Source organism: Hemicordylus capensis, chromosome 5, assembly GCF_027244095.1.
Source record: "Hemicordylus capensis ecotype Gifberg chromosome 5, rHemCap1.1.pri, whole genome shotgun sequence".
NCBI lineage: Eukaryota > Metazoa > Chordata > Lepidosauria > Squamata > Cordylidae > Hemicordylus > Hemicordylus capensis.
This window is the reverse complement of record NC_069661.1, coordinates 71,679,010-71,706,797: the sequence shown is the minus strand read 5'-3', so window position 1 is coordinate 71,706,797 and position 27,788 is coordinate 71,679,010. Positions and strand designations below refer to the sequence as shown.

At 42.7% G+C, this 27,788-nt stretch overlaps 1 protein-coding gene across 8 annotated transcripts in view; it reads left to right on the top strand.

Moving 5' to 3' along the window:
• Window positions 1-2,508: 2,508 nt before the first annotated feature.
• LOC128328087 (uncharacterized) overlaps window positions 2,509-27,788 on the top strand; it is a 52,136-nt gene continuing 26,856 nt past the window's right edge. For 3 of the 8 annotated variants that reach the window (XR_008308993.1, XM_053257688.1, XM_053257687.1), the window contains exon 1: window positions 2,513-2,792. Coding sequence is in view for 3 of the 8 variants with exons in the window: in XM_053257685.1 (XP_053113660.1) it covers window positions 2,772-2,792 (21 nt within the window). In the remaining 5 variants the exon portion in view is untranslated. Of the gene's footprint in view, window positions 2,793-27,788 lie in introns of all 8 variants that reach the window. The other 5 variants (XR_008308995.1, XR_008308994.1, XM_053257685.1 and 2 more) reach the window with 3 other exon arrangements.

Here is a 27,788-nt window from a genome sequence, read left to right as displayed (position 1 = left end):
GCAGTAGCCAGCAGCAGGAGTAGGGGTGGCAGTGGCAGCCTACCAGAAAACCTGGACATGGGCCATGGCAGACATCACTAAGCCATTGATGGGGTTCCATCATGCAAAAAAGGTGGGACGTAACTTTGAAAACTATTTTTAAAAACAGGTGATACATGAGGCAAAGAAGCAATTCTTTTCTGCCCATATCACATCTGCAAGTTTAGTCTGGTGCAGTTGTTCAGATTTGTGAGTGGGGCTAGTGAGTGACTTTCCCCCCTTGAATCAGAACTTGGAACCAATAATTACTCACTATGATGTCTTTAATGAGTTTTTTGTATGGACAAAATCTCTCATATTCGGGCCAACTTAGATTCAAACTCTGGATTTGTTACAGAGTCTGATGCCAAGGTATCCAGCAACTTCTCTTATGTGGTGACCCTAGATCATTTCAGTTTGTGACTCCTGAGGATGTGGACAAGTTACTTGGAATGGTGCAGCCTACCACCTGCCCTCTTGATTCTTGCCAAACATGGCTTATACCGCCCTGAGCCATTTTTGGATGGCCAGTATATATAAATTAAATAACTATAACTATAAATATAAATATACTATCTGGCAGGGAAGCTGTTGTAGAGGGCCTGATAGAGATTATAAATGTAAGCATAATCTTATCTGAGGGAGGGAGCTTATCTCCTTGTCTCAAGGAGGCAATCATTAGACCTCTCTGAAGGACCCTGCTTTGCACCCCTCATTGTTAAGCAACTACAGACTGTCTCTAACCTCCCGTGGCTGGGCAAGGTGATTGAGAGGGTTGTGGCCTCCCAGGTCCAGGCGGTCTTGGAGGAAACTGATTATCTAGACCCATTTCAGTTTGGCTTTTGGGCAGGCTATGGGGTGGAGACTGCCTTGGTCGGCCTGATGGATGATCTCCAACTGAGAATTGACAGAGGGAATTTGACTCTGTTGGTCCTTTTGGATCTATTGGTGGTCTTTGATACTATTGACCATATTGTCCTTCTGGAGCATCTGAGGGGATTGGGGGTGGGAGGCACTGCCTTGTGGTGGTTCCACTCCTAGTTCTTGGGCAGATGCCAGATGGTGTCTCTTGGAGACTGTTCTTCAAAATCTGAACATTCAGATGGTGTCCCTCAGGGCTCCATATTGTCTCCAATGTTGTTTAACATCTACATGCAGCCACTGAGAGATCATCAGGAGATTTGGGGTATTACCAGTATGCTGATGACACCCAAATCTATTTATCCATGTCAGCCTAATTGAGAGAATGCCCGCCTGGATGTGGTGATGGGCTGGATGAGGGATAACCAACTGAGCTGAATCCAGATAAGACAGAGGTACTTATTGTGTGGGGTCAGAACTTTTGATCTGCTGCTTCTGGATGGGGATACACTCCCCTGGAAGGAACAGGTATGCAGTGTGGGAGTACTTCTGGATCCGAACCTCTCTCTGGTGTCCCAGGTTGAGGCGGTGGCCAGAGGTGCTTTTTATCAGATTCATCTGATATACCAGCAGCGTCCATTTCTTAAGATGAATGACTTCAGAATCATGGTACATATGCTGGTAACCTCCAAACTTGACTACTACAATTTACTCTATGTGGGTCTGCCTTTGTACATAATCCATAAATTGCAGTTGATACAGAATGTGGCAGCCAGGTTGTTCTTTGGGTCATCTCGGAGAGACCACATTACTCCTGTGTTGAAAGAACGACACTGGCTGCTGATAAGTTTCTGGGCAAAATACAAGGTGCTGGTTATAACCTATAAAGCCCTAAATGGCTTGGTCCCTGGGTATTTAAGATAACATCTTCTTTGCCATGAGCCCCATCACCCATTGAGATAATCTGGAGAGGTTCGTCTGCATTTGCAACCGGCTTGTCTGGTGGCTACTTGGGGACAGGGTTTCTCCATTGCTACTTCTGGCCTTTGAAATGGCTTCCTGTTGAAATAAGAGCCTCCTCATCTCTGGCAACTTTGGAAAGAAGGCGGTGAAAGAATCTCTTATCTGGACCCACCTTCCTCCCAAATGAGGCCGATGGGGCCAATTTCAGGCTTCTGTGTGCCACAGAGGACAGGCTTGGAATGGGCCAAATACCACCTGAACTGGGCAATTTGACCATTAATGGAGGCTGGCAGGGGAGGGGAACCTCTGGAGACCCCTCGTGGCCATGGAGAAGCCCCCCCAGACCAGCAGTGGTGAGTTATTTTTCTTTATTTTTTCTTAAATTGTGAACCCACTGAACCTCAACTGAACTGGGGAGGCGGGGTTGGGGTGCACCAAACTGAACATGACCTGTCTGGTTCGAGCCTGGTCGTGAACCAAATTAGTTGCAGATCTATCTATCTATCTATCTATCTATCTATCTATCTATTTATAGTTTGGTTATGGAACTATTGAAAATGTAATACTTAACAGTTTATGTAAGTGCAGGAGGGAGTTTGATTGATAGCAGCTGCAGCAGTAATGAGACCCCTGCAGAATAGATAGAGGAACCCCTGCTTAGAATGCAGGAGGGGGAAGACAGTTGGTGGGGACACAGTTGGATGACTGTTGATTGGCAGTTGAGAGGGTTGAGAGAAGGGAGCTGGAGGCTTGGAAAGAAAAAGGAGTACAGTACTGAACAGGAGAAATGGTGAAATAGAAATGGTGAAATAGAAATGGGGGTTTAAGTAGAGGCAGGGGTCTACTCTCAAAAGAAAAGCCCATTGCCTGCTTAGGGAAAAAGCAAAAATGTCCTCAGAAGAAGGCTGGTCAGAAAATGTGTATCAAAAATGAGGCACCTTAACCCAAAGGTGAGATAAGAAACAAGGAATGAACTATATGGAAGGAACCGTTATGGTTCCTTAACTATTTATCATCTTAAGAATGATAAATACCAAAAAAGAATAAGCCCAAGATTATCTACTTTGGTGTCAATTTTGAATGTTTACTTTTATGAAGAAGAATCTTCTTATAAGTACAAATTTTGGAAAGACAATTCATATACTTTGCAAAGTTTAACTCAAGACTTAACGCAGAGCAAGTCAGATTTTGAATCTCAACAACCACCTTGGTTTCAACAGGTCCAGATTAGTTCGATAGTACAGAAAGAGTTACAAATACAAGGTGGAAAACTTAGAGAATTGACTGACTTTGAAGACTTAATTAGCTGAAATAAGGACCGTTTGTTGGGAAAAACATATAATCTGTTGCTGAAATATGAGACAGAGATGGAGCAGGTTAAAGAGTGCATGATAAAGTGGATGCAGAATTTCAACAGGATAATTTTTCTGACTGGGAATACCAGTGGAAAAGAAACGTGAAATTTACAATGTGTTATAACCAAAGGGAGAACTGGTATAACATATTTTTCAGATGGTACATGACTCCCCTGATAATTAATCTGTATCTATAATTCTCCTGGGTGTGCCTTGGAATGTGCGTCCCAGCACCCAGCTGATTGGCTGGGCGGTGGATGGGCCTGATTGGTTGAGGTGCGCCCAGGAGGATTGGTCGCTGCAGCAGCAGCAGGCCTGGCCACAGAGGCCAGAGGTAGCAGCAGGCCCAGCCCAGCCGCAGAGGCAAGGCCCAGGAGGGGGGGAAGGGGGGGCAGAAGTGGCGGTGGGGAGGAGAAGTGGCTGGGCCTGGAAGTGGAGACTGGGGCAGAAGATGATGGGGGGGGAGGTAACCACCGGCCCCAAAGAGCACACAGATGCTCTGTGCGGGGTCGGCTAGTAAGATAGATAATTCATTTTCAAAAAACTGTTGGAAATGTAATTATCAATCAGGGTCATTTTTCCATATGTGGTGGACCTGTAATAAGGCTCAATTGTATTGGAAGCAATTTCATGAGAAAATGGAACAAATTTTAGAGATTAAATTTCCTTTTTTACCAGAAATCTTTCTTTTATGTATGACAAAACCTTATATTCCTTCTAAATGTAATGCGCTGTCTTTATACATGATTACTGCAGCCAGGATTTTATATGCGCACAATTGGCGTATTTCTGAAGTCCTTTCTTAAATGATTGGTTTTTGAAACTATGGGATTATGCCTCAATTTCTAAAGTTTCACCTTATATGAATGAAGTCTCAACTGAGTCATTTATGTCAACTTGGGATCCCTTTATAAACCTTAATATCCAACAAGGACATCATTTGTTCCCATTGTCCAGATTTGATTTGTGAAGTTTTTATGTACCCAGCTTTATGCAACCAAGTGTTGATCAGATGTAATCAAATATTGATCATAGCTGCCAAATTCTCTTAGAACTGTTAATATAGTCAGAATGTTTTCTTTCTAGTACTTGCTTAAAGAAATATCATGACATTGATTCAATAAAATTGGGGAAAAAAGTTTCAAAAAAAGAATGATAAACAGTTTATGGCAACACCTTTAAACCACTATGCTTCTTTACATCTAAAACCTGTTATTTTCATGTTAACAAGGGAATCGGTATGTTTTATTTGCTCTCTCATGTCACCAGAAGAGCTACTCCACACTATTACACAAATAAGAGGGGAAGAAGTGTGATTTTGATCTTGGATCCTTCCAAAACAGGACTTATGGTGGTAACTGAGATACCCAGAGTTAGTGAGACCCTCACAGGCTGCTCTGGCCCATTCCTTTGGGCGCATTCACACAGTCCCAATAATAGATGCCTAAAGTCATTGTCAGTTATAGTGTCTTCCTTCCTCTAAAGATTTTGCCAGCACTCAGAGGCTTTTTCTGGTAATAATTTGTTTTCACAGAACACTTCAAGATTAAGTGCACAAATTGTTATGTAAAGCCGCCACTTGGTAATGTTTATTCATTGTGGCTGTAGTAAAGTGTATTTAGCAGAACTGTGGGAACTGAAAGGTTAATAGTTGTAGGAGGGGCTTCCACCACCAGAGGTGTCTCTGGGAAGAAAAACCTCCTTGTTGTTAGTGTGTCTTAAACACAAGCTGGTTGCTGGGACCAGAAGCTCCTGAAGTTTTATGTATGAATTCTTAGGCTGTCAAATAAACTGTTAATTTCATCTCAGCGAAAGTAAGTTTTGTTCAGTGGTGAAGATGAGAGGAATTGGGATTCATTTACAACTGTGGTGACATGTAGAATTGCCAGCCTTTTCCCAGCAGAGTTCCTGTGCCTTTTACTGCTGTATGACAAGCAGAAATTCAGTAAGTGGAGAATTTCTTAACAAGTAGATACAGTTATGGAGAAAGCTTCAATTGCTGAATTTCTGCATGTCAGAAATTTTCCTAGCAGGGCTTCTGTGTGTTAACAACTGCACAGTGGTGTGACAATCATTACGTGAAGGTTTTTCCCTTGCTGCATCTGTTGAATTAAAAGCACTGGAGCAGAAATCCTCTCTTCAATTGAAGTAATAAAGGAGCAGGGGCCTGTCTTTGCATCTGGTTATCTTTGACTTGTTCATTAGGGTTTTTTTGAAAGCAAGAAATATCATCTAACCCTAACAATGTTGACTGAAATTAAGTTGCATTGGAGCTAGTGGAGTTACTTCTGCAGCCTTTCAGTGTTACCCTAAGCATGTTTACTTGGAAGGAAAGACTAAAAAATCAAAGGCATTAACTCTGCATAGGATTGGGCTGCGACCCTGTGCGCAGTTACCTGGAAGTAAGCCCATTGAATATGGCGGGACTTACTTCTGAATAAATATGCACAGAATTGTGACATTCTTAGTAGGGTTGCGCGTTTTGTATTTTTTTCTGTTTCGATTTGTACCAAATCCAAATGAACCCCATTTTGTATTTTGTCTGAAATTAAGCACTTCTGAATCACCCCAGTTTTGTTTTGTATCTGAATTAATCCAAATCCAAATCAATTCAGATTTAAAAATGGGTCACATGGTCAAAAGAGTGGGTGGGGATTATAGTGCCCAGTGAGTGGAAGCTATCACAAAAATTTCAAAGGAATTGGGCAAACTGCTGATTTTTGGTGAGTTTTTGAAGTTTGCGCATCTTTCAGATTTCCCGCATAGGATATGATCGAGGTTTCAGGAAAAGTATAGCTTCACGTGTGTGTGGGGTGGGTGGGGTGGGGTGGCGGTGGCTCAGAGTGGAGTGTGGTTGGTGGTAGTGCCCAGTTGGTACAAGGAAGCTACCACAATTTTTTCAGAGAAATTTGGCAAAGTGTTGATATTTAAAGAATTAATGAAGTTATGCGTCTTTCAGATTTTCCTCGTAGGGTATAATGGAGGTTCCTGCAGTCCCATAACTCCACTTGAGGAGCACTGGGGTGGCCCAGAGCAAGTGGCGGTGTAGTGCACATAGGGTGCCAACCACCCACATGGGTTGCCAACCCATGAAGTACAGGGTTTTGTTCTAGAGGTGTTCTGAGAGTAGATTCTCTAGTAGCATATGAGAGTGGATTCATGGTTTTTCATTAAAAATCTCATTTGCTACTAGAGAATCTAAACTCAACACCTCAGAAACAACAAAGCCCAGTACCCCAATAGGTTAGCAATCTAGGGGGGTGGTTGGCATCCTATGTGCACTACACCACCACTTGCTTTGGGCCATCCCAGTGCCCCCCAGGTGGAGCTATGGGGCTGCTGAAACCTCCATTATTCCCTATGGGGGGAAATCTTAAAGACACGTAAACCTCAAATATTCCTAAGGAATCAGCCCTTTGCCCTATTTGGAATCTGGGTGCACCACCCCTTGGGGCACTGCCACTCAACCCACTGTTTTACCCCTTTCAACATAAACAAGTTGAAAGAGTGAAGAGAATGATGAACAACAACAACACTTAATTTTTTGGCACAGCTATTTGAGAATTTTGGAGCGAGCGGGAGCCTGACCCTGTGGAACTAGCACAGCAGCACAACCCATTTGTGGATTCAAGCAATATTTCAATAAAAACACTCCCTCCTCATGGAACAATGACCACAGGTCATTTGAGATAGCAAGATAGACCAATGAACTGCCTTGGTACTATGGAACAGCTTCAAATGTTCATTTAACTGAAGTGGAGTGAGCCGTAGCCCAAACAAATCAGCCTACTGTTCAGAATTGTTGAGATTTATCATCACTGCATTTAAGAAAATGCAAAACCATGGGTCATGTTTACAAGAAAGAGAGAAGCAACTAAGATTCCTGGGGATGTCAATAGATTGACAGGGGTATTCCCCATCCCCCTCCTTTTGTCTCCTGTAGTCCCATGTGGATGACTTGTCCCTGCAATGGCAAAAGTTGTGAACCACTGGCTTAGACATCATGTACCACCAAATTACATTGTGGCCTAAATGACATTAGACTGCTCAACTTGGGCAACAAAACTTAGACACCACTATAATTCATAAAATTCAGAAGGAAAACAAAATAGCTCTTCAAAAGAGCCCTGAACAAGTCAAGAGATTCTTTCTAAACCTTTGGAAAGAAAAACCTGTGTAATTTCAGATCTTTCCTAACCAGCTTCTCGAAAAGCTTCTCCACACAATTTATACCTTGGCTTTTAGGAAAAGCTTTGGAATTGCATTGAGCTCCCAAATATATTTGGGTATTTCGGTCTCAAAATGCTGTCTTCCAAATCCCTTTGCAAGGTCAGTTTGCATTTCAATCACACTGAATACAACACATACTTAACTAAACCATTCATGCTAACAGCTTTTTGCCTGTCTTATCTTCTGCTAATCACTCAGTGCCTCAGCTGGAGTGGAAAGAGTCAGAGAAGTCAATTTCAATGACAATGCTTTTCCAAAGAACAAAACTTTCGGTCTAAAACAGAGTCATTTTGATTTGGAAACAAAAATCTCTGTTTTTTAATTCTTGATTTCGTTTTGGTTACAAAACCTCCGAAATTGCCATTTTCGGGCACAAAAAGTTTTGTACTCAAATTGAAATGCACAAGCCTAAGTCTTAGTTCTAAACAGATTTGGAAGTATGATTTATCAGAGTCAATGGGATTATTTCCATTAAATATGTTTAGGATTAACATTAGTATTTGGTCCTCAGTTATCGAAATTGGGGAACCCCTTTTCATTATTGTATTTTCTATTAGCTTTTTGATCCTAATTGCAGGTGCAGGAGGTGTCACACTCTACTAGGTGTGTTTCAGTTTATCTAATTATCTTTCATCTAATCCTTGGTGTCCCTCCTGTAGTGGGATACTTGATGATACCTCCTGTAATAGGATACCTACCATTACCTCCATGGCAGACTGGCCATTCATCAGGTAGAGCTATGCAATCCCTTCTACGTGCTTCTACATACTTCTGCATTGTAAACTGGCCATTTAAACAGAACTAGCTGGAGCTTGCTTACGAATGATAGAGGATCACACTATGTATGATAGTAAACCTGTAATTAATTCACTGGTTTAAACCAGGAATTGGACTAGAAGTGGTCATTTTATCTCTAAATATATCTGTTGGTCATTGGTCTAGCTTTGGACTGTGGCATTTGTGGTGGTGGGTTTACACTTCCCCTAACCTTTTTTAAATATTGAAAACTGCACCCCCCCAGCTATTCAGGGGCAAATATTTGTTTTAATTGTATGCTCTGCTACCTCATGATAAAAAAAATTTAAATGTTATGGAAAGATAATATTGAGGCTTTAATAACTGGCTGACAACCAAACGAAGCATCAGTGCTTCTGAAAAGTTCAACAAAATCATCTACACTGGTGGCTCAGCAGTGTGGGCAAATTTTTCCAACCATCTCTTCCCCAGGAAGCCCTCTGTACTACCCAAAAACATGTCCCTGAGGATTGCACAGCCTTCAGCGAGATATTTTGGGTGACACAGAGGGCTTCTGGGAGAAGAAGTTGTTGAAATTCCCCAGATGCATGTTAGCACCAGTGTAGCATTTTCCTGAAACTCTTCAGAAGCACTGGTGCTACACTGGATCTGGATTGTGATCCGTTGTAACCATAAGGAATGGGTTCTGTGCCTGCGCAGGGACCTCACGGGCTGATTGATTAGCTCATCTTGATGCCACTCCCGCCTGCACGTGCTGTGCCAAGTTCATTAAGATTGGCGGTTGGTGCGTCTTCTCTTCAGTTTCTCTTTGACTGCCTTAGCAATCATACCTCATAGCTGTTGCTCCTTGTTAGAAATTACATAAAAACTACCTAGAATTCTTGGCTTTGAACTTGGATTTGGACTGGGTTACACTTTACTCTAGACAGACAAATTTGTTGAAAGATCGTTTGCCTTTTTCCTTTGACCTTGGAATGGATTTCGGACTGAGTTTGCTTGACGGACTGTCTGATTTGGTGAAGAGATTGTTTGCCGTGGTTATCAGGCTATCGTAATGGAGACGAAGAAAACCTTTAAAAGATGTGTGAAATGCCGAGCCAAACGACCACCGACTGATTACCATGACGCTTGTTTGATGTGCCTGGGAGAAGAGCACAATACTGCAGCTTGTAAAGTTTGTTGCTCATTCTCGAAACAAACTAGGCAGAATAGGGTGTTGCACCTCTGGGCGGCTTTGTATGATGAGGCCCTCCGCCTGCCTATGCCTCGGCCTGGTGCTTCACCAGGCTCCCCTTCGATGTCAGGCACACGGTTGGCATCGGGTTCCCCGGAGTCTGGTAGCAGCGGAACTGCACAAAAGCAGTCTAAAACCGCGTTACTGAGTGCTCCAAAGAACACAGATGTAATTTTCAAGAAACCCAAATATATGTCAAAAAAGGAAATACACAAAGATCGGGACAGCCAATCGAAGGGAAATGCTAGGGGCTTGGAGGTGCCAAAATTAAAGGTGCATTGTACCCCTTCCCCTGTATTTGCACAGGCTTTTGATGGCAACTCAGATGAGTCTGCCTCAGCCTCAACATTGACCATGGCATTGAAAGCTCGTTTTCTAACTTCAACTTTGACTTTGGCCACAGCTTTGACATTGACCACGGCATTGACGACTCAGATTCCGGAATCGGCTTCGACCTTGACATTGATAGTTCACCTTCCTCTCTCAACATCAATGACGACACCGAGCTCAGTGTCGAGATCGACATCAACGTCACAACATGCATTCTTGATGCTGACAACAATGTTGACAATGTCTGATCAGGCTTACAGTGGACCCACGACGTCAACACTGGTGCCTGCGGGGGGGGGAAGACTCCCTCATCTATTGTCTCCAGAACGGACCCCTTTTCAGTTCCCCTCTACACCTAGAACACCGGGCTTAGATGTGCAGGATGGAGGGCATTGTGCAGGACTACGTGATTTACTTGACTCAGCTTCAAGTACTCCTCCCTACGCACCTTTACGTATCCATGAATCAGAGATACGTGTGCCTGCTCCAACCTTGTTGCAAGGGGAACCCTCTGCATCGGTACAACAAGGTGTACCTTCAGTACAACCTAGCCACAGCTATGGTTTCCATCATACTTTGCCAGGGGACTATGCAGATTACCTGTGCTGGAAATCCCTACAGGGACCCTCTGCTCCACAGCCGGTATTGCAATCACAGGGGCCTGTTATTCAAGTGCTAGCAGAAGTGGTGCCACAACTACTGACAATGCAGCTTCAACCATCAGTCATGCAGCCCCAACCACCAGCTGCACAGCCACCACGGATTCAACCACTGGACAAGCAAATTCCAGAAAAACCTAGTGCCAAGAGGAAGCGGAATTCTACCCCTCCGCCCTCAGACCCGCTATCCTCCCCTGGTGACGCTAGCATGGGGGATGACTCTGAGGCTAGCTCAGAATCTGACGACTTCAGTCGAAGATCGGATTCCCCCTCGGATGTTCTGCCTAGGCTGTCTACTTCGCCAGCTAAGAAGTTGAAGGCATATCATGCCCTGATAAGCAATATAGCAGAGGCATTTGGAATGGATCTAAAATCTCCTGATGCAGATGTTGTGGACCCAGTGTACAATATGATGGGGAAATCACAATTGTCCCATCCAGTTGCACTCAGTATGATTCCGGCAATCAGCAAAGCAGCGAAAATGGCGTAGGAGGTCGTGCACGTCACATCTCCAACTTCTAAACTTTTGGAAAATCTGTACAGAATCAGTGAGGAAGACAATACATACCTGCTGCACCATCCAGTGCCCAACTCCTTGGTCATAGACTGCGCCTCAACATCTAAGGGTGGTTGTCGCCAAACGACACCTGCGGATAAAGAAGGAAGGAAGACAGATGTCATGGGGAGAAAAGTTTATAGTATGGCTAGTCTTGCAATTCGGATTGCCAACTATGCAGCTTGCATGGCCCGGTATAATCATCTCTTGTGGGATGCCCTATTGCAGGACTCTACATCTATGACACTGGAAGAGTTCCAACAAAACCTATGAAAAGACAACAGCAATGACAAGGCAGCAATTAAGTGCCTTCAAACATCTTGCGGAGATGGAGTCCTGCACAATGGTCACAGCAGTAGGCATGCGCAGGCATGCTTGGCTCCGTTCCACCACTCTCCAGCCAGATATGAAGGACAGGGTGGAATCTCTGTCATTGGATGGAAAGGGACTTTTCCATGAGGACACGGACACATCTATGGAGATGTTAAAGAAGTCGAAATTTACGGCTCATACTTTTATGACATCCTCGGGGGCGGCCACTTCTACATCAAAGGGCTGCTCTTATTCTCGTCAGAGACCCAATAGATTTCAGAAAAGGAAAGATTTCAAGAGACAATACCGGCCCTATCAACGGAATAGAGGGTATAACCAAAAGGCAAAAGGGAATACAACTCGACAAAATAAAGACGCTTCTAAACAGAGCTTTTGATGGCACTGTTCGTCCGCTGCACAAGCTTGCACAACCTTACAACCAAAGCATTGGCCTGATACCACCTCTGCTGGCCAGTCTATCCAGGGCCCCCACCATTGGTCCTGTGGTTGCCAGAAATACCATCAAACTGGCAAGCTATGCCCAAGCATGGCACAATATAACATCAGATCAATGGGTCTTGCATATAGTGCAGATGGGATATGCCTTGGAATTCGAGGCCAAACCTCCATTTTTAGGACTGACATACATGCCAGCCACAGAAATTCTTCAGGAGGAGGTCAAGGTGTTGTTGGAGAAGCAAGTGATTACTCCTGTGCAGTGAGCGAACAGACTGATGGGTTATTATTCCCGTTACTTCCAAATCCCGAAAAGAGATGGCGGGATCCGGGCTATAATGGACTTGAGGGGTCTCAACTGTTACATCCTGGCCAGGAAATTCAGAATTATCACTCTATAGTCTATCCTGCCCTTGTTGGTTCACGGAACATGGGCAGCAACATTAGATCTGAAGGATGCCTACTTTCATGTCGGCATCCAGGAAAACCACTGCAAATACCTCATGTTCACGGTGGGAAGTCAGATATATCAGTACATGGTTCTCCCATTCAGCCTGTCAACAGCACCAAGGGTTTTTACCAAGGTGATGGCAGTAGTTGTAGCCTACCTGAGAACCCAGGGGATGATGGTCTATCCATATTTAGACGATTGGCTCTTGGTCAATCACAGCAGAGAACTCTTGATCCAACAAATTCAAAAGGTTGTTTGCCTGTTGGAAGACCTCAGAATCAACATCAACTGGAAGAAGTCAAATCTTGACCCAATGACTCAGGTGAACTTCATCGGAGCAGTACTAGATTTGGAAATGGAGTGAGCATTTTTGCCTTTGGAGCGCATTCGCCAGATACACTCCCTCATCCAACAATTTGTGGAAGCCCCACAGCAACTGGCTGTGCGGATTCAGAAGCTGCTGGGTCTGATGCTTTTTGTACCACAACTGTGCAATACGCACGCTGCAGCTGTGGTACCTCTGCAACTTTTGCCCCAATGTGGACAGTCAGAACATGTGCTTGACAGTGCCACTAGTGGTTTTAAACAGTTTATGCTGGCGGATGGAGGAGCGCAACCAAAGTCAGGGGATGAGATTCGCAGTACAGGTCTCCACGCGTTGGGTTGCAATGGATGCGTCCTTAACAGGATGGGGGTTGCATTGCTTAGACCACTGCATCCAGGGTACTTGGACACAACCGCAGACTCAGCAACACATCAGTTACTTGGAGTTGATGGCGGTATTTCTGGCCCTCAGGGCGTTCGAGCCGTTGCTCAGAGGGGCGTTGCTCAGTTACTCTCCCCCTGCTAAATAAAGAGAATCACCACAGTAAAAGGTGCCTCTTTGCCCAGTTAGCAGGGGATATATAATGGGAGAAGGGCTGTAGGTCCACAAAGAGTTAAGAAAGCTTGTGCTGAAGACTTCTTGCACAGCAGACTGGACACAGAGGTGAGTGAGAAAGATTTTCACATCTCTAATCTTCTTCCAAAAGCCCCTTCTACTTGCATATATATGTTCCCGAGGGTCACACAGCCCTTGAGAACAGATTTATGCATGTGGGAATGACTTTTGGAGGGAGGAGAGCGATGCAAAAATTACTCCCCCCCACCCCCGGGTTCACTGTGCAAGAAGCCTTCAAGTCTCCTTGCAGTCCCACAGCACTTCTTCTGTCAGTGGAAGGCTGCAGATCATGTTGGCCACTAAAAAGAATAAGATAATAGTAGAGCTAAATGATGAACGGTCTTCTTGACCTATTTTCCAAAGAGAAAATGTTCTCATTCTTTCTCATGAAGAACATTCATAAACGTTGTATTTATGTAGTCTTAGTGCCAATAGTATGTTAGCAAAAATCTTTCATGGGCTCCACATCAATGTTTTTTTTCCATTTGTGTAGAAGTTGCTGTTATTTAATTCTCAAAAGCTTTAAACACTTTAATAAAACCTGTAGTTCACTTGCTACACACACAATTCCCATAGGATATTTCCAACCGTTCGGAAAATATGAGCAATATTTTGCAATATGAGAATTCTTCTATGAGCTGTTCAAAATAGGTCATGAATCATGAAATGAATTCCTTAGGAATGTTTTATGTGTGTCTCATTTGAACTTGCTCAAAGAGCATAATCCTGTTTCCCCCCACTAACCAAAGGGACACTAAAATTTCAATTATAAACAGTTTGTGAAATATATTTAGTTCTACTGGAAATAATTGATTTTTTTTTTAAAAAAAGCTTTGAGTGTGTGGGTGTATAGTGGCTATTAAGCAACATCACACAAAAACATGCATCTTCAAAAAACACATCAATTTGAATTCTGTGCCTCTGAGAAGGCTCTGGCTTTGTCAACAAACCAAGACAATAAGGTCATTCATACAATCATAGGAACATAGGAAGCTGCTACATACTGAGTCAGACCATTGGTCTATCTATCTCAGTATTGTCTACACAGACTGGCAGCAGCTTCTCCAAGGTTGCAGGCAGGAATCTCTCTCAGCCCTATCTTGGAGAAGCCAGGGAGGGAACTTGAAACCTTCTGCTCTTTCCAGAGTGGCTCAATCCCCTGAGGGGGAATATCGTACTGTGCTCACACTTCTAGTTTCCCATTCATATGCAACCAGGGTGAACCCTGCTTAGCAAGTATGGCTTGTACCCTTAGCTACCACAAGACCAGCTCTCCTCTCCATAGAACTGTATTCTATCTGGGTTTGGGAGCAGTGTGTGCTCCCAATTTTCGGTTGTGTGGAAGCAAGTAGGAGGAAAACCTGGGTAGAAGTGATTGTCTGGAAGCAATGCAGGAGGAAAAGCTACCTGGGTTCTCCTCCTGCCTTGCTTCCACACAACTGAAAATTGGGGGCACACACTGCTCCCAAACCCAGGTAGAACATTGGTTTTGATTTGTAAATGACCTCATTAAGATCTAAAAACTGTGTCTGAAAATAATAGTTTCCCCTGTTTTCAAAGGATAATACGAATATGAATTTCAGCCTCCTTGAATTTAGTTCATTTATTGTACAACATGTCTATATTAGAATAATTGTGCTTCATCTTATTTTGAACAATGAGATCTGAAGTATTTACCTACCATTCTGGGAAGGCAGCCAAACCTGTAAATGGATCCATCCCAAAGCAGAAGATATATTAACCCATCCAAACTGAGGGCTAAACACACAAACACTAGAGCCTGATTACCTTCATTGAACTTTAGTTGTGCTGCTATGTATTTCTGTTAGAGAAGGTGTTTGTCATCAGATTGGCAAAGATGGTCAGGGCTTATTCTAGGCATGCTGGAGGCAGAACATGCAGGAGAAAGGAAACAAGCAGCCAGTCCCAGGTAGCTGGTTCACATTGCTGTATTGCCTCCTGAAGTGAAACAAAGCAAATGTCTAAATGCAAAGTTCAGAGAGATCCTCAGCTCTTCCTCAGTAGCATGTTGAGTGCCATCAGACTTGAGGAGCCCATCATCCAGCACTACATCGACAATCATTCTATTTTGTCTATCCATGTGGTTTTCTTGGTAAAATACAGGAGTCGTTTACCATTGCTCCTCTCACGCAATATGAAATGATGCCTTTGTCGTTGTCACAGGAGTGATCGTCCACCTCCAGCACCTTCCTATATCACTGCTGCCCAGTATAGGTGCCTGCTTGCTTTAGCTAGGCATCTGGGATGACCTTCGGGCTTTGGGTGACCCTACTGGGAGTATATCTCCCAGCGTACTTCGCCCATCCCTCCCAGGAACACCCCCCAGCCACCATGATGAGGCAGCATAGCAGGGCTTGGAGAGAGCCGAGGATCTCTCAGAGTACCAATGGTGTTTATGATGCAGTTAGATTAAAGCCTTTTGGATATCTAGTGGCTGATGTTGCCATGCGGGAAAAGAAAATTCAAAGCTTCAAAGACAGAATTACAATTGGAACGTGGAACATAAGAAGCATGAATATGGGAAAGCTTGACACAGTGAAAGATGAAATGAATCGAGTACATTTTCAGTCAGAAAATCATACTGTTTACTACTCAGGATACGAAAAACAAAGGAACGGTGTTGCTTTCATAGTCAGGAAAGATATAGCAATGACCCTTTAAAATGACAGTTTTTCAAGTCTATTCCACAACGATTGCTGCAGAATAAGAGGAAATTGATGAGTTTTATGCTCAAGTTCAGTCTGAAATTGACAGAACATGCAAGCAAGATGTGCTGGTGGTGGTTGGAGACTGGAATGCCAAAGTTGGAAATGGTAAGGAGGAAAACCAGTTGGCCTATATGGCCTAGGAAACAGAAATGAAGTAGGAGAATGACTTACTAGTTTCTGCCAAGTCAATGATCTCTTCATTGCTAAAACATTCTTCATATAACCAAAGCGGCAACTATATACATGGACTACACTAGATGGAGTACACAGAAATCAAATTAATTACATTATTGGTGGAAGAGCTCAACAAAAACATGTCTGGGGGCTGATTGTGGAACAGGTAACGAACTGCTCATGTGCAAGTTCCAAGTCAAGCTAAAGTGGAAAAACAAAGCTATCCAGCTTCCACGATATGATCTTGAGAATGTACACACCATATTCAAGGAAAACATCAGGAACTGCTTTGAAGCTCTGAACCTCATTGATAGTGAACCAGAGGAACTGTGGAATGAAATCAAAGAAGTTTTAAAGAACGAATGTGAAAAGAGACTGCCAAATACCAAGAAACAGAAGAAAGCAAAATGGATGTCAGAACATATGGTGGAAATTGCCAAGAAGAGGAGAGAAGCCAAAGTCAAGAAAGATAAAGACCTCAGGAAGGAACTTAATAGGGAATTTCAGAAAGCTGTTGGAAGAGACAAGGAGCAGTACTACAATGACATCTGTAAAGACCTTGAGGATGGAAATAGACACAGAAAAATAAGGAAAGTTTCCCAAAAGATCTCTGAACTCAGAAGGAAGTTACAACCTTGAATTGGTATGTTAAGGGATGCCAAAGGACAGATAGTAACTGTTTCAGAGAAGATCAAATAGAGATGGAAAGAGTATACTGAAAATCTGTACAGCAGGGATGTCAACATCCAAGATACTGTAGAAGATATTCTCTACTTGCAAGAACCTCTAGTATGGGAAGATGAAGTTAGAGCAGCACTCCAGTCATTACCAAGTCAGAAGGCTACAGGAATTGATGGAACAGCTGCAGAAATGTTGGCAAGCAACAGAAGAAGAATCAGTCACAGCTCTAACCAAACTATGCCAGCAAATCTGGAGAACAACACAGTGGCCAACAGATTGGAAGAGGTCAGTCTAGATACCCATACCAAAGAAAGGAGACTTAAAAGATTGTGCAAACCATCACACAATATCCTTAATTGCATGCAAAATAATGCTCAGGCTCATCCAACACAGATTAGAGCCCTATGTGGAAAGGGAAATGCTGAATGTTCAAGCTGGTTTCAGAAGAGGCTGAGGAACAAGAAACATCATTGCTGATACATGCTGGATTATAGAGAAAGCCAAAGAATACCAAAAAGAAGTCAATATGTGCTTTATTGACTACAGAAAAGCCTTTGATTGTGTTGACATGTCAAAATGTGGAATATCCTTCGGAAAATGGGTGTCCCAGAACATCTTATTGTTCTCATGCGAAACCTATACACAGGACAAGAAGCCACAGCCCAGATGGAACATGGTGAAACAGACTGGTTCTAGATTGGCAAAGGAGTAAGGCAAGGCTGTATCCTTTGTCCTTATTTATTTATCTTACAGCTGAACATATATTGAGAGAAGCTGGATTGGAAGAAGATGAGCATGGTTTTAAAGTTGGAAGAAGGAACATCAATAACCTGTGCTACGCTTATGACACCACTCTGATAGCTGAGAATGCGATGATCTGCAAGCTCTAGTAATGAAAGTCAAGGAGCACGGTGTAAATATGGGACTACGGTTAAATGTAAAGAAGACTTAACTAATGACAACAGGTACATCAACCAGCCTCAGGATTGATAATGAAGACATTGAAGTGGTGGATAGCTTTTGCCTTTTAAGATCGACCGTCAACAGTAAAGGATCCCACAGTCAAGAAATTTGCCACAGACTAGCACTTGGTAGGTTTGCAGTCATGGCCTTGGAAAGGATATTTAATGCTGTGATGTGTCTATACCTACAAAGATTAGAATAGTTTGGACAATGCTTTTTCCTGTGATACTCTATGGATGGAAAGCTGGACTTTGAAGAAGCAAGATAGAAAAAGCATTGACGCTTTTGAACTTTGGTGCTGGAGAAGACTTTTGAGGATAGCACTAGCACTTAGCAATAGCACTTACATTTATATACCGCTCTATAGCCGAAGCTCTCTAAGCGGTTTACAATGATTTAGCATATTTAGGATACCATGGACAGCCAGGAAAACAAACAAATGGATCATAGAACAAATCAATCCAGAACTTTCACTCAAGATACAAATGACCAGGCTCAAGCTATTGTACTTCGGACACATTATGCCAAGACCCAGCTCCCTTGAGAAGTCTATAATGCTGGGGAGAGTTGAAGGAAAGAGAAGAAGAGGATGACCAGCAGGTTGTTGGATGGATAGAAACTCTATTAATCGCAGGGCTTAGTAACTTTTCCCTTCACCCCCAAATGCTCTACCCTCACACAGCTTGATCAAAATATGCTCCCATAAATTGTCTGGTGGATTCAGAAGTTTGTTTTCTCCCTGAGAGAAGTGACACATTCCATTGTTCACAGGATTTACAAAGGATACCACACCATGAACAGGCTTTTAAAAATGTTTTGCAGGAGTGCTGCTGTTTTTATGGATGTTTTATGGTGATTGATGTTTGTAGTGAGAAGAGTGGGGGGAGGAAGAAAGGGGATTGTAATAAAGAAAAATGAAGTTGTGAGAGGAAGGGCTGGGGTGAATCTGGGTGGGAGATCTGTTTTTTCTTGCAGTTGAAGCTGCAGCATATTTACTTTGAAGTAGGTCCCATTCACTTCAAGGGGACTTGAACTTGACTCCTGTGTGTGTGTGTTTTTACTCAGAAGAAAATCCTACTATGGTCTGTGGGGCTAACTACTAGGTAAGAGTGTGTGAAATTGGAACCTCCTCAGCTCCAGTAAAAATGCATCTGATTGCAAGCAAAAGTGGCAGGAATTCTTCTGCTGCATCCCTGCTGAACTGGTTTCTTTCAGCACTCTGACCCTATTCTTGAATGCTAGACGAGAGGAAGAAAATTTGATTCTGAATATGAGTTCTCTCAAGGGTGGAAAAAATTAGAGCCAGACATGCCCCATGGTTTCCTCTTTTGTTTGGGATCTTACTCTGCTGCAACCTGATCCATGTGTGATACCTTGGGGAAAGAAGTCCTCACGTTCTACTTGAAAGAACATCATTTTCCTCTCCTTTAACGTTCAAGAATGGGGTGGTGGCAGTACTGGAATGAGTTGGGAGGGGGCTGGTGGGGAGCGGTCCCTCTAGTTTTTTTCATCTCTGTGCAGAATGAGTTTTGTTCTGGGGCTGGGTGACAGTATCAAGGCACTGTGTGCGCAGATGCATTCAGAATCAGCGCCTTCCCCTTTGCGTCCCCTGCCTTCATTGGCTGTTGCATGCTAGAAAAGGGGATGGGATGGCAGAGAGAAGCCAAACCAGGCGATCAGGTGTGCAATTCTTTCATGCCTTTGAGGGGTTGCAGATAGAACTGCAAGCCTTTTGGGTGGGAACTAGATAATGTCTGTGCTCTGCATAGCATTGCGTGTGCGGTTGTTGTAAAATGAATGTTAATGAGCAACAGTAGAATTTCTCCTGTGTAGATGTTTAATTTTGCTGCTATTCTGCAAGATCTCCCTTAAGGCTTTCTTTGATTAAAAAGATGTTGATGTGATTTCTAATATTGAGGAATTAACTCTATATATCAGCCAAGAAGTTGTGTGGCCGACATCTGCTGCCATGCCAAATATAACTCAAAGTGACTATGTAGAAGATGCTTGTGATTTTTTGATTTCCTTGCTAAAGCATAAACAGAGGAGGGGGCTGAAGAAGAGGAGAGGTAGGGACAGAAAGGTAGCTCTCCCAAAGCGCCACTCACTTGCCTGCAGTTTCTGGGCTCCACACATATTAAAAAAATAGGTAATATAATAACCCATATGTATATGTGTGTGTATGGCAGTGCTGTAAAATGGGTTAATTATTTTGATATATATCTGCACAGACAGTCTTGTACATTTTTTACAAAATAAGGTGGTTAAATATTGGATCCTTTAGAGCCAGAAGTGGGGGAGGGGGGGAAATATGTGGGATGGGAGTATGTTAAGTTGTGTGCTACGCCCCTGGACAGCTGCTTCTTTTCATGTGTGATGCCAACTATTTGAAAAGCAGGACAGAGGATGGGTTTTTTGCTTTCATGACCCACTTGAAGCCACAAGCATCCTTTCATCCATGGTACAATGACCATTTCTTTCTCTTTCCAAATTAAATCATATTTAGAGGACCATGCTGTCACACACACTTGTCCACCTTGAGCTAGACGGATACATTCAATATCTAAGTTCAGGAAAGGTTCAGAATACAATACCAGACTTGGTGTTTAAAATGCATGCATCCTGTCCATATATATGCTGTTTGACGGGGGTGCAATTTCAGTGCTTGCCCTAGGCGCTATTTTCCCTATTTACACCCCTGACTGAGAGATCTTAAAGGCCAAGTTGAAGATAGATCATCCTGGAGAGAATCTATCTATGTGGTCACTAAGAGTCAACACCAACTTGATGGCACTTAATCAATCAATCTATCTATCTATCAAAGTTCAGAAGTCTGGAGAACAAATAATGAGAAGCCATTGGTCAGATCAAGGAGGTGTGGCAGGAGCTGGAGCTTTGTAGGTACAGATACAGGTTTTGGCTAAATATTGCTTTTATTGCTGTTAGAGGTCACATAGGTGTGCTGGAGGGAGACTGAAGTTGTTGACAGTCTTGTGTCCCCTACAATGTGTGCTTAAGAGCACCATTTTTTTCATCATTTATTTCATCCTTAGCTTCGTATACTTACTGAGGTGGAAGCTCATTACATTCACGGCTAGAGGTGAATGGCAACAAGTCTGCTCCCATTGCTGTTCTCACCTTCTGATCAGAGCAAGCACTGATGCTGCCCCTGCCCCACCCCTGCCTCCAATGCCCAGGACAGCCTTTTTTCTCCTTGCAGCTGCTGCTGGCCTCCACTGCTACAGGATGTTTGCATGATGTGCATCCCATGGGAAGCCGTCATGGAGTTGCCAGTTACAGATGGTTGCTGCCTCACCTCTTACTTAGGTGGCAGCAGCAATCTGGGAGGTGGTGGGGGTGCAGCACCAGAAAGGGGATAAGGCAATATCAGTACTGGCTCCTGCCTGAGGGTAGAACCAGTGATGAGGACCTGAGGCATATGGTAGTGAGCAACAGCATCAGCGTTCGAGAGTAGTGGGCAGAGGTGCATTCTCCCACTCCAAAAAAGGCCTCAAAGGAACTATCTGCAGCAATTGCTTCAGTTGGCCTCATGGGGGAGCCTCCTGGGTGGAGACAGAGTGAGTATTCTGATGGGATAGCTCTTGCCATTCTGTGCTGCAAGTTATTTTGGCAGGCATCAGATGGTTTAAGCTTCAAAAAGGAGACCTCAGACCTACATAAGAATATATCTTGCACAAGCCAGGAGAGAAGAACCTTAGATTTATGTATAGCAAATTGAAAATTCTGGGGGTGGGTGGGTGGAATAATCTAACTAAAGCAATTAATTCTTCCTATCTGTTGATTCCAGTATTTTCCAGACTCCCCTATGGAGGCCAATGGCTGATGTTCCACACAGTGAAGTGCGGATTGAAGAGGGATCTATGTTCACTGTTTCTGAGGGATTGATTAGCCCATGGGCCCTGTCAATGATCGTGTGGACTGCTTTGGCCATACTAAGCTTTGTGTCAGAGCAGCTGTGGCCTACTGCTCTCATTAGGAATGATAAGAGTAAGTCATAGTTATTGTAATGGAGAACTTAGTATGCACGGAGCAGCCCATGTCATTGCTAGCAGCGCCAACTGACTGGTGAGTCTCTCAGAAGCAGTGAATACGGATCCCTCTTCGATCTGCAGTTTGCTGTCTGGAATATCAACCACTGTTCTTGTGCTTATTTCACAATACTGGATTTGACTGAATTTAGTGTTCGGATGCTTAAAAAAATTAAAAACTGTTGTTTGTCAGTAAGGTCAAAGCTTTATTGTGTCTGCATAAATTTTAAAAAGATTCTGAGTTCTGGAAATAACTCATTTTGTGAAACTCCCATTACCTCTTGAAGCAGGTAGTTTTTCTGCCTGAAAGGGTTCAATTTTGAATTAATGAGGCAAATCTTAGGTTGCATTTCTATGCATAGCTGCTCTCGTAAAAGTGCCACTGAAGTCAAAGAGACGTGTCCATACATAACTGATTTGCACCCATAGGGGTTACATCATAAGAATCAGTATTTCAGCCCAAATCAGTCATCTGAAAACATGTGGAGCACTGAATAAATTCTGAAGTACATAATTTTTGAATTATCTATCTTTCAAACTATTAAATAGAAGTATTTGTTTAAACTGTTAAGCAAAGGCTTATAATTTAGATAAGATAAAAATTATTCCATTTACAGATTAGAGTTCCACTGTGTCTAGCATTTTCTTCACCAGTAACCAGCCAGATACTTCTGGGATGTTTAGAAACAAGATATGAAAGAAATGGCCACATTCCAAGCAATCCAGTACTGGAACATATGGCTCAGCCATTCAAGACTCAGAGCTATAATTCCTCTGACCCAGACTTGCATCCAGACAGGTTTCTCTTGGAGGGGTCCAGGAGATACTGTCTCACATACAGGCAAACCTCATTATAAGCCAGCTCTATATCCGTAGTTTTGTGTATTCACGGGTGTCTAATTGATACCCGATTTCATTATCCATGAATATGAAAGAGTTAAAACCCATGTATCCAGGGTTCCTAGAGGGCTGGAGGTAACCACGGAGGTAATTTCTTGCCACCATTTTGTCAGGAAGGGGCCATTTTGTGGCTCATTCGTTTTTTTTTAAAAAAAGCATTTTCCCCTGTGATTTTTTATGGGGGGATGGGGAATTTGAGCCGGGGGGATGCACATTCCTGGACATCTGGATACCCATGGAGCATGGTAGAGGACTTGTCTTTTCTTGCAGGATGAGAGGGTACAGACACTGCTTCGCAATCACAGCTATGCTAAAATTTTGACACACCCCCCCCCCCGAGTAGCTTTCATTTCCAACCTAGGGGATTAAAATATATTTTCAAAAATAACCAGTAAGTCCCATCTTCAGACATTTGACTTTTGAGAATTTTGCCTTTTCCTGTCTATGAGTAATGGAGAACAAAGCACAATATCAGTGCTTTGATTATTTGTAAATCTTAGCTCCACCTTCTGTCACAGACTAGAAGAATGGAAGGTGGCAGTGGACCACTTCCTCACTGAAGTGCCAGCCACATCTCCCCTTACAGCTCAGCTTTACAGAACAGCTAGGAATTTGCTCTTTTCAAAAAATGCAATCTGGCAAACAGTCTAGGGTTTGGGAAACACCCAGGTCTGGGAAACACCCAGTAATCTAGATAAACAGTGACCCTTACTCCTTACTTTTTCCTGTCCTCCTTACCTCTTCTTCTGGGGCGAAAGGCTTCCATCTTGGGGCTTGCTGTGAACCTGAATAAATGTCATGATTCCATTGTTGGTGCAGAGTCTTTAGCGGAGCGGGGGTAGCCAGTAACTCCTCTTGTGTGGTTATATTGGATCAGATTCAGTTTGTGACTCCTGAGGATGTGAACAAGCTGCTTGGAACGGTGCGTCCTGTGCCACCTTTCTCCTGACCCTTGTCCTACATGGCTTATATTATCAAGCAGGGAGATTGTTGGAGAGTGCCTGGATGAGATCATAAATGCTTCTCTGAGGGAAGGTAGGATACCTCCTTGTTAAAGGAGGCAATTATTAGACCTCTTTTAAAGAAACCTACACTTGATTCCTTAGTTAGGCAATTATAGGCTTGTCTCCAATCTCCAGTGGTTGGTCAAGGTGATTGAGAGAGTGGTAGCCTCGCAACTCCAGGCAATCTTGGATGAAACAGATTATCTAGACACCTTTCAAACTGGCTTTTGGACAGGTTATGGGAGGAGACTGCTTTGATTGCCCTGATGAATGATTTTCAAAAGGAAATTCACAGATGGAGTGTGACTCCATTGGTTATTTTGGATCTTTCAGCAGCTTTTGATAACCATCGACCATGGTATCCTTCTGGAGCAGGGACTGGGTGTAGGGGACACTGCTTTGCAGTGGTTCCACTTATACCTCTCAGGCAGATTTCAGGTGTTATTTATTATTTATTTATTAGATTTATATACCGCCCTTCCAAAATGACTACTTGGAGACTGCTGCTCTACAAAGCAAGTGCTTCTGTATGGTGTCCCTCATGGCTCCATTTTGTCTCCAGTGCTTTTTAACATCTACATGAAACTGCTGGGAGAGATAATCAGGGGATTTGGTGCAGGGCATTATCAGTAGCCTACTTTTCCATGTCAGCTTCATCAGGCAGTGGCATAATTTCCCTAAATGTCTGTCTTGAGACAGTAATGGGCTGGATGAGAGATAACAAATGGAGGCTGAATTCAAACAAGAGGTGCTAACTGTAGGAAGCTGCAGTTCAGGAAATGGGATAGATCTGCCTGTTCTGGATGGGCTTACACTCCCCCAGAAGGAACAGGTTCACAGTTTGGGAGTACTTCTGGATCCAACCCTCTCTCTCAGGTAGAGGTTGTGGCCAGGAGTGCTTTCAATTGGCTTCAACTGGGTCGCTAACTGCGCCCTTTCCTGGAAGTGAGTGAGCTTAGGACAGTGGTGCATTTTCTGGTTAACCTCCAGGCTTGACTACTGCAATGCACTCTACATGGGGCTGCCTCTGTACATAGTCCGGAATCTGCAATTGGTGCAGAAAGCTGCTGCCAGATTGGTCTCTGGGATGTTCCCATGGAGACCATATTACTCTAGTTCTAAAAGGTCTACACTGGCTACCAATAGGTTTCTGGGCAATATACAAAGTGCTAGTTATTACCTAGCCCTTAATGGCTTGGGCCCATGGTATTTAAGAGAATGCCTTCTTTGTTATGAATCCTGCCACCTGTTAAAATCTTCAGGAGAGGTTCATCTGATGTGCTGCCAGCTTGTCTGGTGGCGATTCAAAGCCAAGCCTTCTCTGTAATTGCCCCAGGGCTGTGGAATGCACTTCCTGCTGAGATTAGAGTTGCGCTATCCCTCTTGGTTTTTAGGAAACAACTAAAAACACATCACTTCAGCCAAGCTTTTTAGTTAGTTGGTGTGTTTTTATGGATATTTTGATTTGATCTTTTATATATTTTAACTGTGAAAAATTATTGTGCCGTTTAATGCTGTAAACAGCTTAGAGACTTTGGTAGTGAGTGGTATACATATTTATTAAATAAATAAATAAAACATGTCCCTAAATTCTAGAGTTGTGGGGAACAGAGAATAAATACCATTTAGTAAATAGTATTTATGAAATACTCTCCAAACCATTCAAAATCGTATGAACCTCCATTATATTGCCTGGAATATATTTTTCTTTCCCAAACTAAAAATTCCAAACTACTTCTGTTCCCACCCACCCCCAACCCTGAATTCAGTTTGTCTTATTAATTTTAGTAGGTTTGGGGTTTTTTTTGGTAATTTTTGTATGCCCCCCTCATCAGCTGTACAATATCCTTTTCCAGACAGGGCAACTTAGGGAACTGTCCACCATCTGCCAAATGTAGGTGCACATGCATTTAAATAATATGCCTTATGTATGTTCAGTTCCCTTCCAAACAATGCTGAACACTGAAATTGTCTTTCCCTCCCTTAGCACAGTGAACAGGTGTTCCAGGTAGTGAGCTTGCTGTTCTAGTCCCATATTATTTCCCTTAATGTTGAGGCCAATTTAGACTTCATCAGTGCATATGTGAAGTGAAGAGTTCTCTCAACATGCATTACTTAGCACTGACATTGAATCATTCTTGCCTGTCATTCTTTTGCTCAGTTATCTACTTTCAAATGATCCTATAAAAAGTCTTATCAGTGATTGGGATTTAATGAGCTTGAATAATCTGGTGTCATATGCAAATTTGACTATGTCACTTTGGTGACAGCTAAAAGTGGCTGCAAAAATATGCACACTTACTTGGGAATAAAACTCATTGAACATTAGTGGAATTTACTTCTAAGTCAACTTGCATAGGCTCAGACTGCATGTTAAAAGTACCAGTCTCAAATCAAATGCTTGAGGGTAGGGGTGTCTCATAGTTCACCGCTTTTCATGATGAAAACTGTCAATTTATTCTTATTTTTGCCTTTCAGCCAATTATCAGTCTATATGAAAACTTTCTTACTCTGAGTGTTCCCAGATGGAGAAATACTCCATTTAAAAATGGAAGTTTTTAACTGTTTCTTTACCATTGCACAATTTCACAGCCCCATCTGCTGGCTATTTGCTGCCAATTCACAATGAGAATTGGGGTATTTGAGACTTTTAAGGTAGTCTTTTAAAAACCTTGATTCTCATCACAAATTGTCAGCACATTGCCAGCAAATGGTGCAGCAAACATGTGCTACAGTCAAGAATGTCATCTGAACCCTGAGTAGAGAAGCAGTAAGAATTTCTGCTTTAAAATTGAGTATTCATCCATCTGGAAACATCCTATGGCCATTAAAAAAAATTGAATTTATATAATGCAGTTGCAGATTTATTTATTTATTTGCAAAATGTAGAAGCCATTGAGATTTTGCAGAGGCACATATGGGGGGGAAATCTGCTAAGTAACCTCAGAAGTGACCTCTCTCTCTCTCTCTCTCCCTCCCTCCCCTCCCTCTCTCTATCTCTATCTCTATCTCTATCTCTATCTCTATCTCTATCTCTATCTCTATCTCTATCTCTATCTCTATCTCTATCTCTATCTCTATCTATAATATTAGCACCAGGCTTCATCGATGTCTACTTATTTTAAAAGATGCTAACTTGCTGCCAATACCTTAACAGCTGCTGAATACTGATACAGTTTTATTCTCCCTTGGGTTAATGTTAAAAAGAATTTGCATGACACCATTGTTGCCATAAAATATTCCAAGGTGAAAGCAGACAACTACACTTTTAATCAAGGACAGAATAAAAGTGTCTAAAAATGACAGTTTGAATTACATTAGCCGGTTTTTTTAAATAGTAGTTTTCTCCAAGCATATCATCAGGCAATGCACATTGTTCCAGAGCCAAAGTTGTTCACTATGAAAATGAAATAAATTGTGTTTTCCTTAAAAAGGACACACTATTCTATTCTGCAGCTGTTACCAGTGTTGACATTTGACACCATTAGACATAAAGAAGTAATTTCATGCAAATTGGTTGGTGCTGGATTTTAGCTGGATGAACAAAAAAAAAGACAGGCTGAAGTTTAGTTATGCAATAGCAGCCTGTGTATCCACATGGAGGCCTGCAGAATGGGTCTAATCATGACTAACTTTCTTTAGATACTTAAGTTTTAAAATATAAGTAACCATTCTGTAGAGAAGCCTTACATGAGTTGCGTTGTAAAGAAAAGTAATTTGTTGTTATGCAGACACAGAATAGTCAGAACAATAAGAGTAATCTGGAGTAACATAAATTTCAATTGTTTCATCTGCATTTGTTGCCATTATGTTTCCGGGTCCAAAACAAAGAGCTGGTTTGAGCCTTTAAAACTTGAAACAGTCTGGGAGCTGGCAATCTCATGGGATGCCTTTCTCAATATGAGCCTTCCAGGGCCTTCAGTTTGGCCGTTGACGTCCTGTTATTAGTACTGCCTTTAACATTTGGCAGCTATGAGGGACAGGGCCTTTTTGATGGTAGTGGTGCCAGGGTTTTGGAATACTTTTCCCAGGGAGATTTGGCAAGGCCCCTCCCTGACTGCTTTTGGATGCAGGCATTGATCTCCTTTATTTCTAAAGAGCTTCTATTGATCTATTGTTTTAACCAGTTGGGTGACTGGGTAGATTAGTATGTTAGTGCTGCTATTT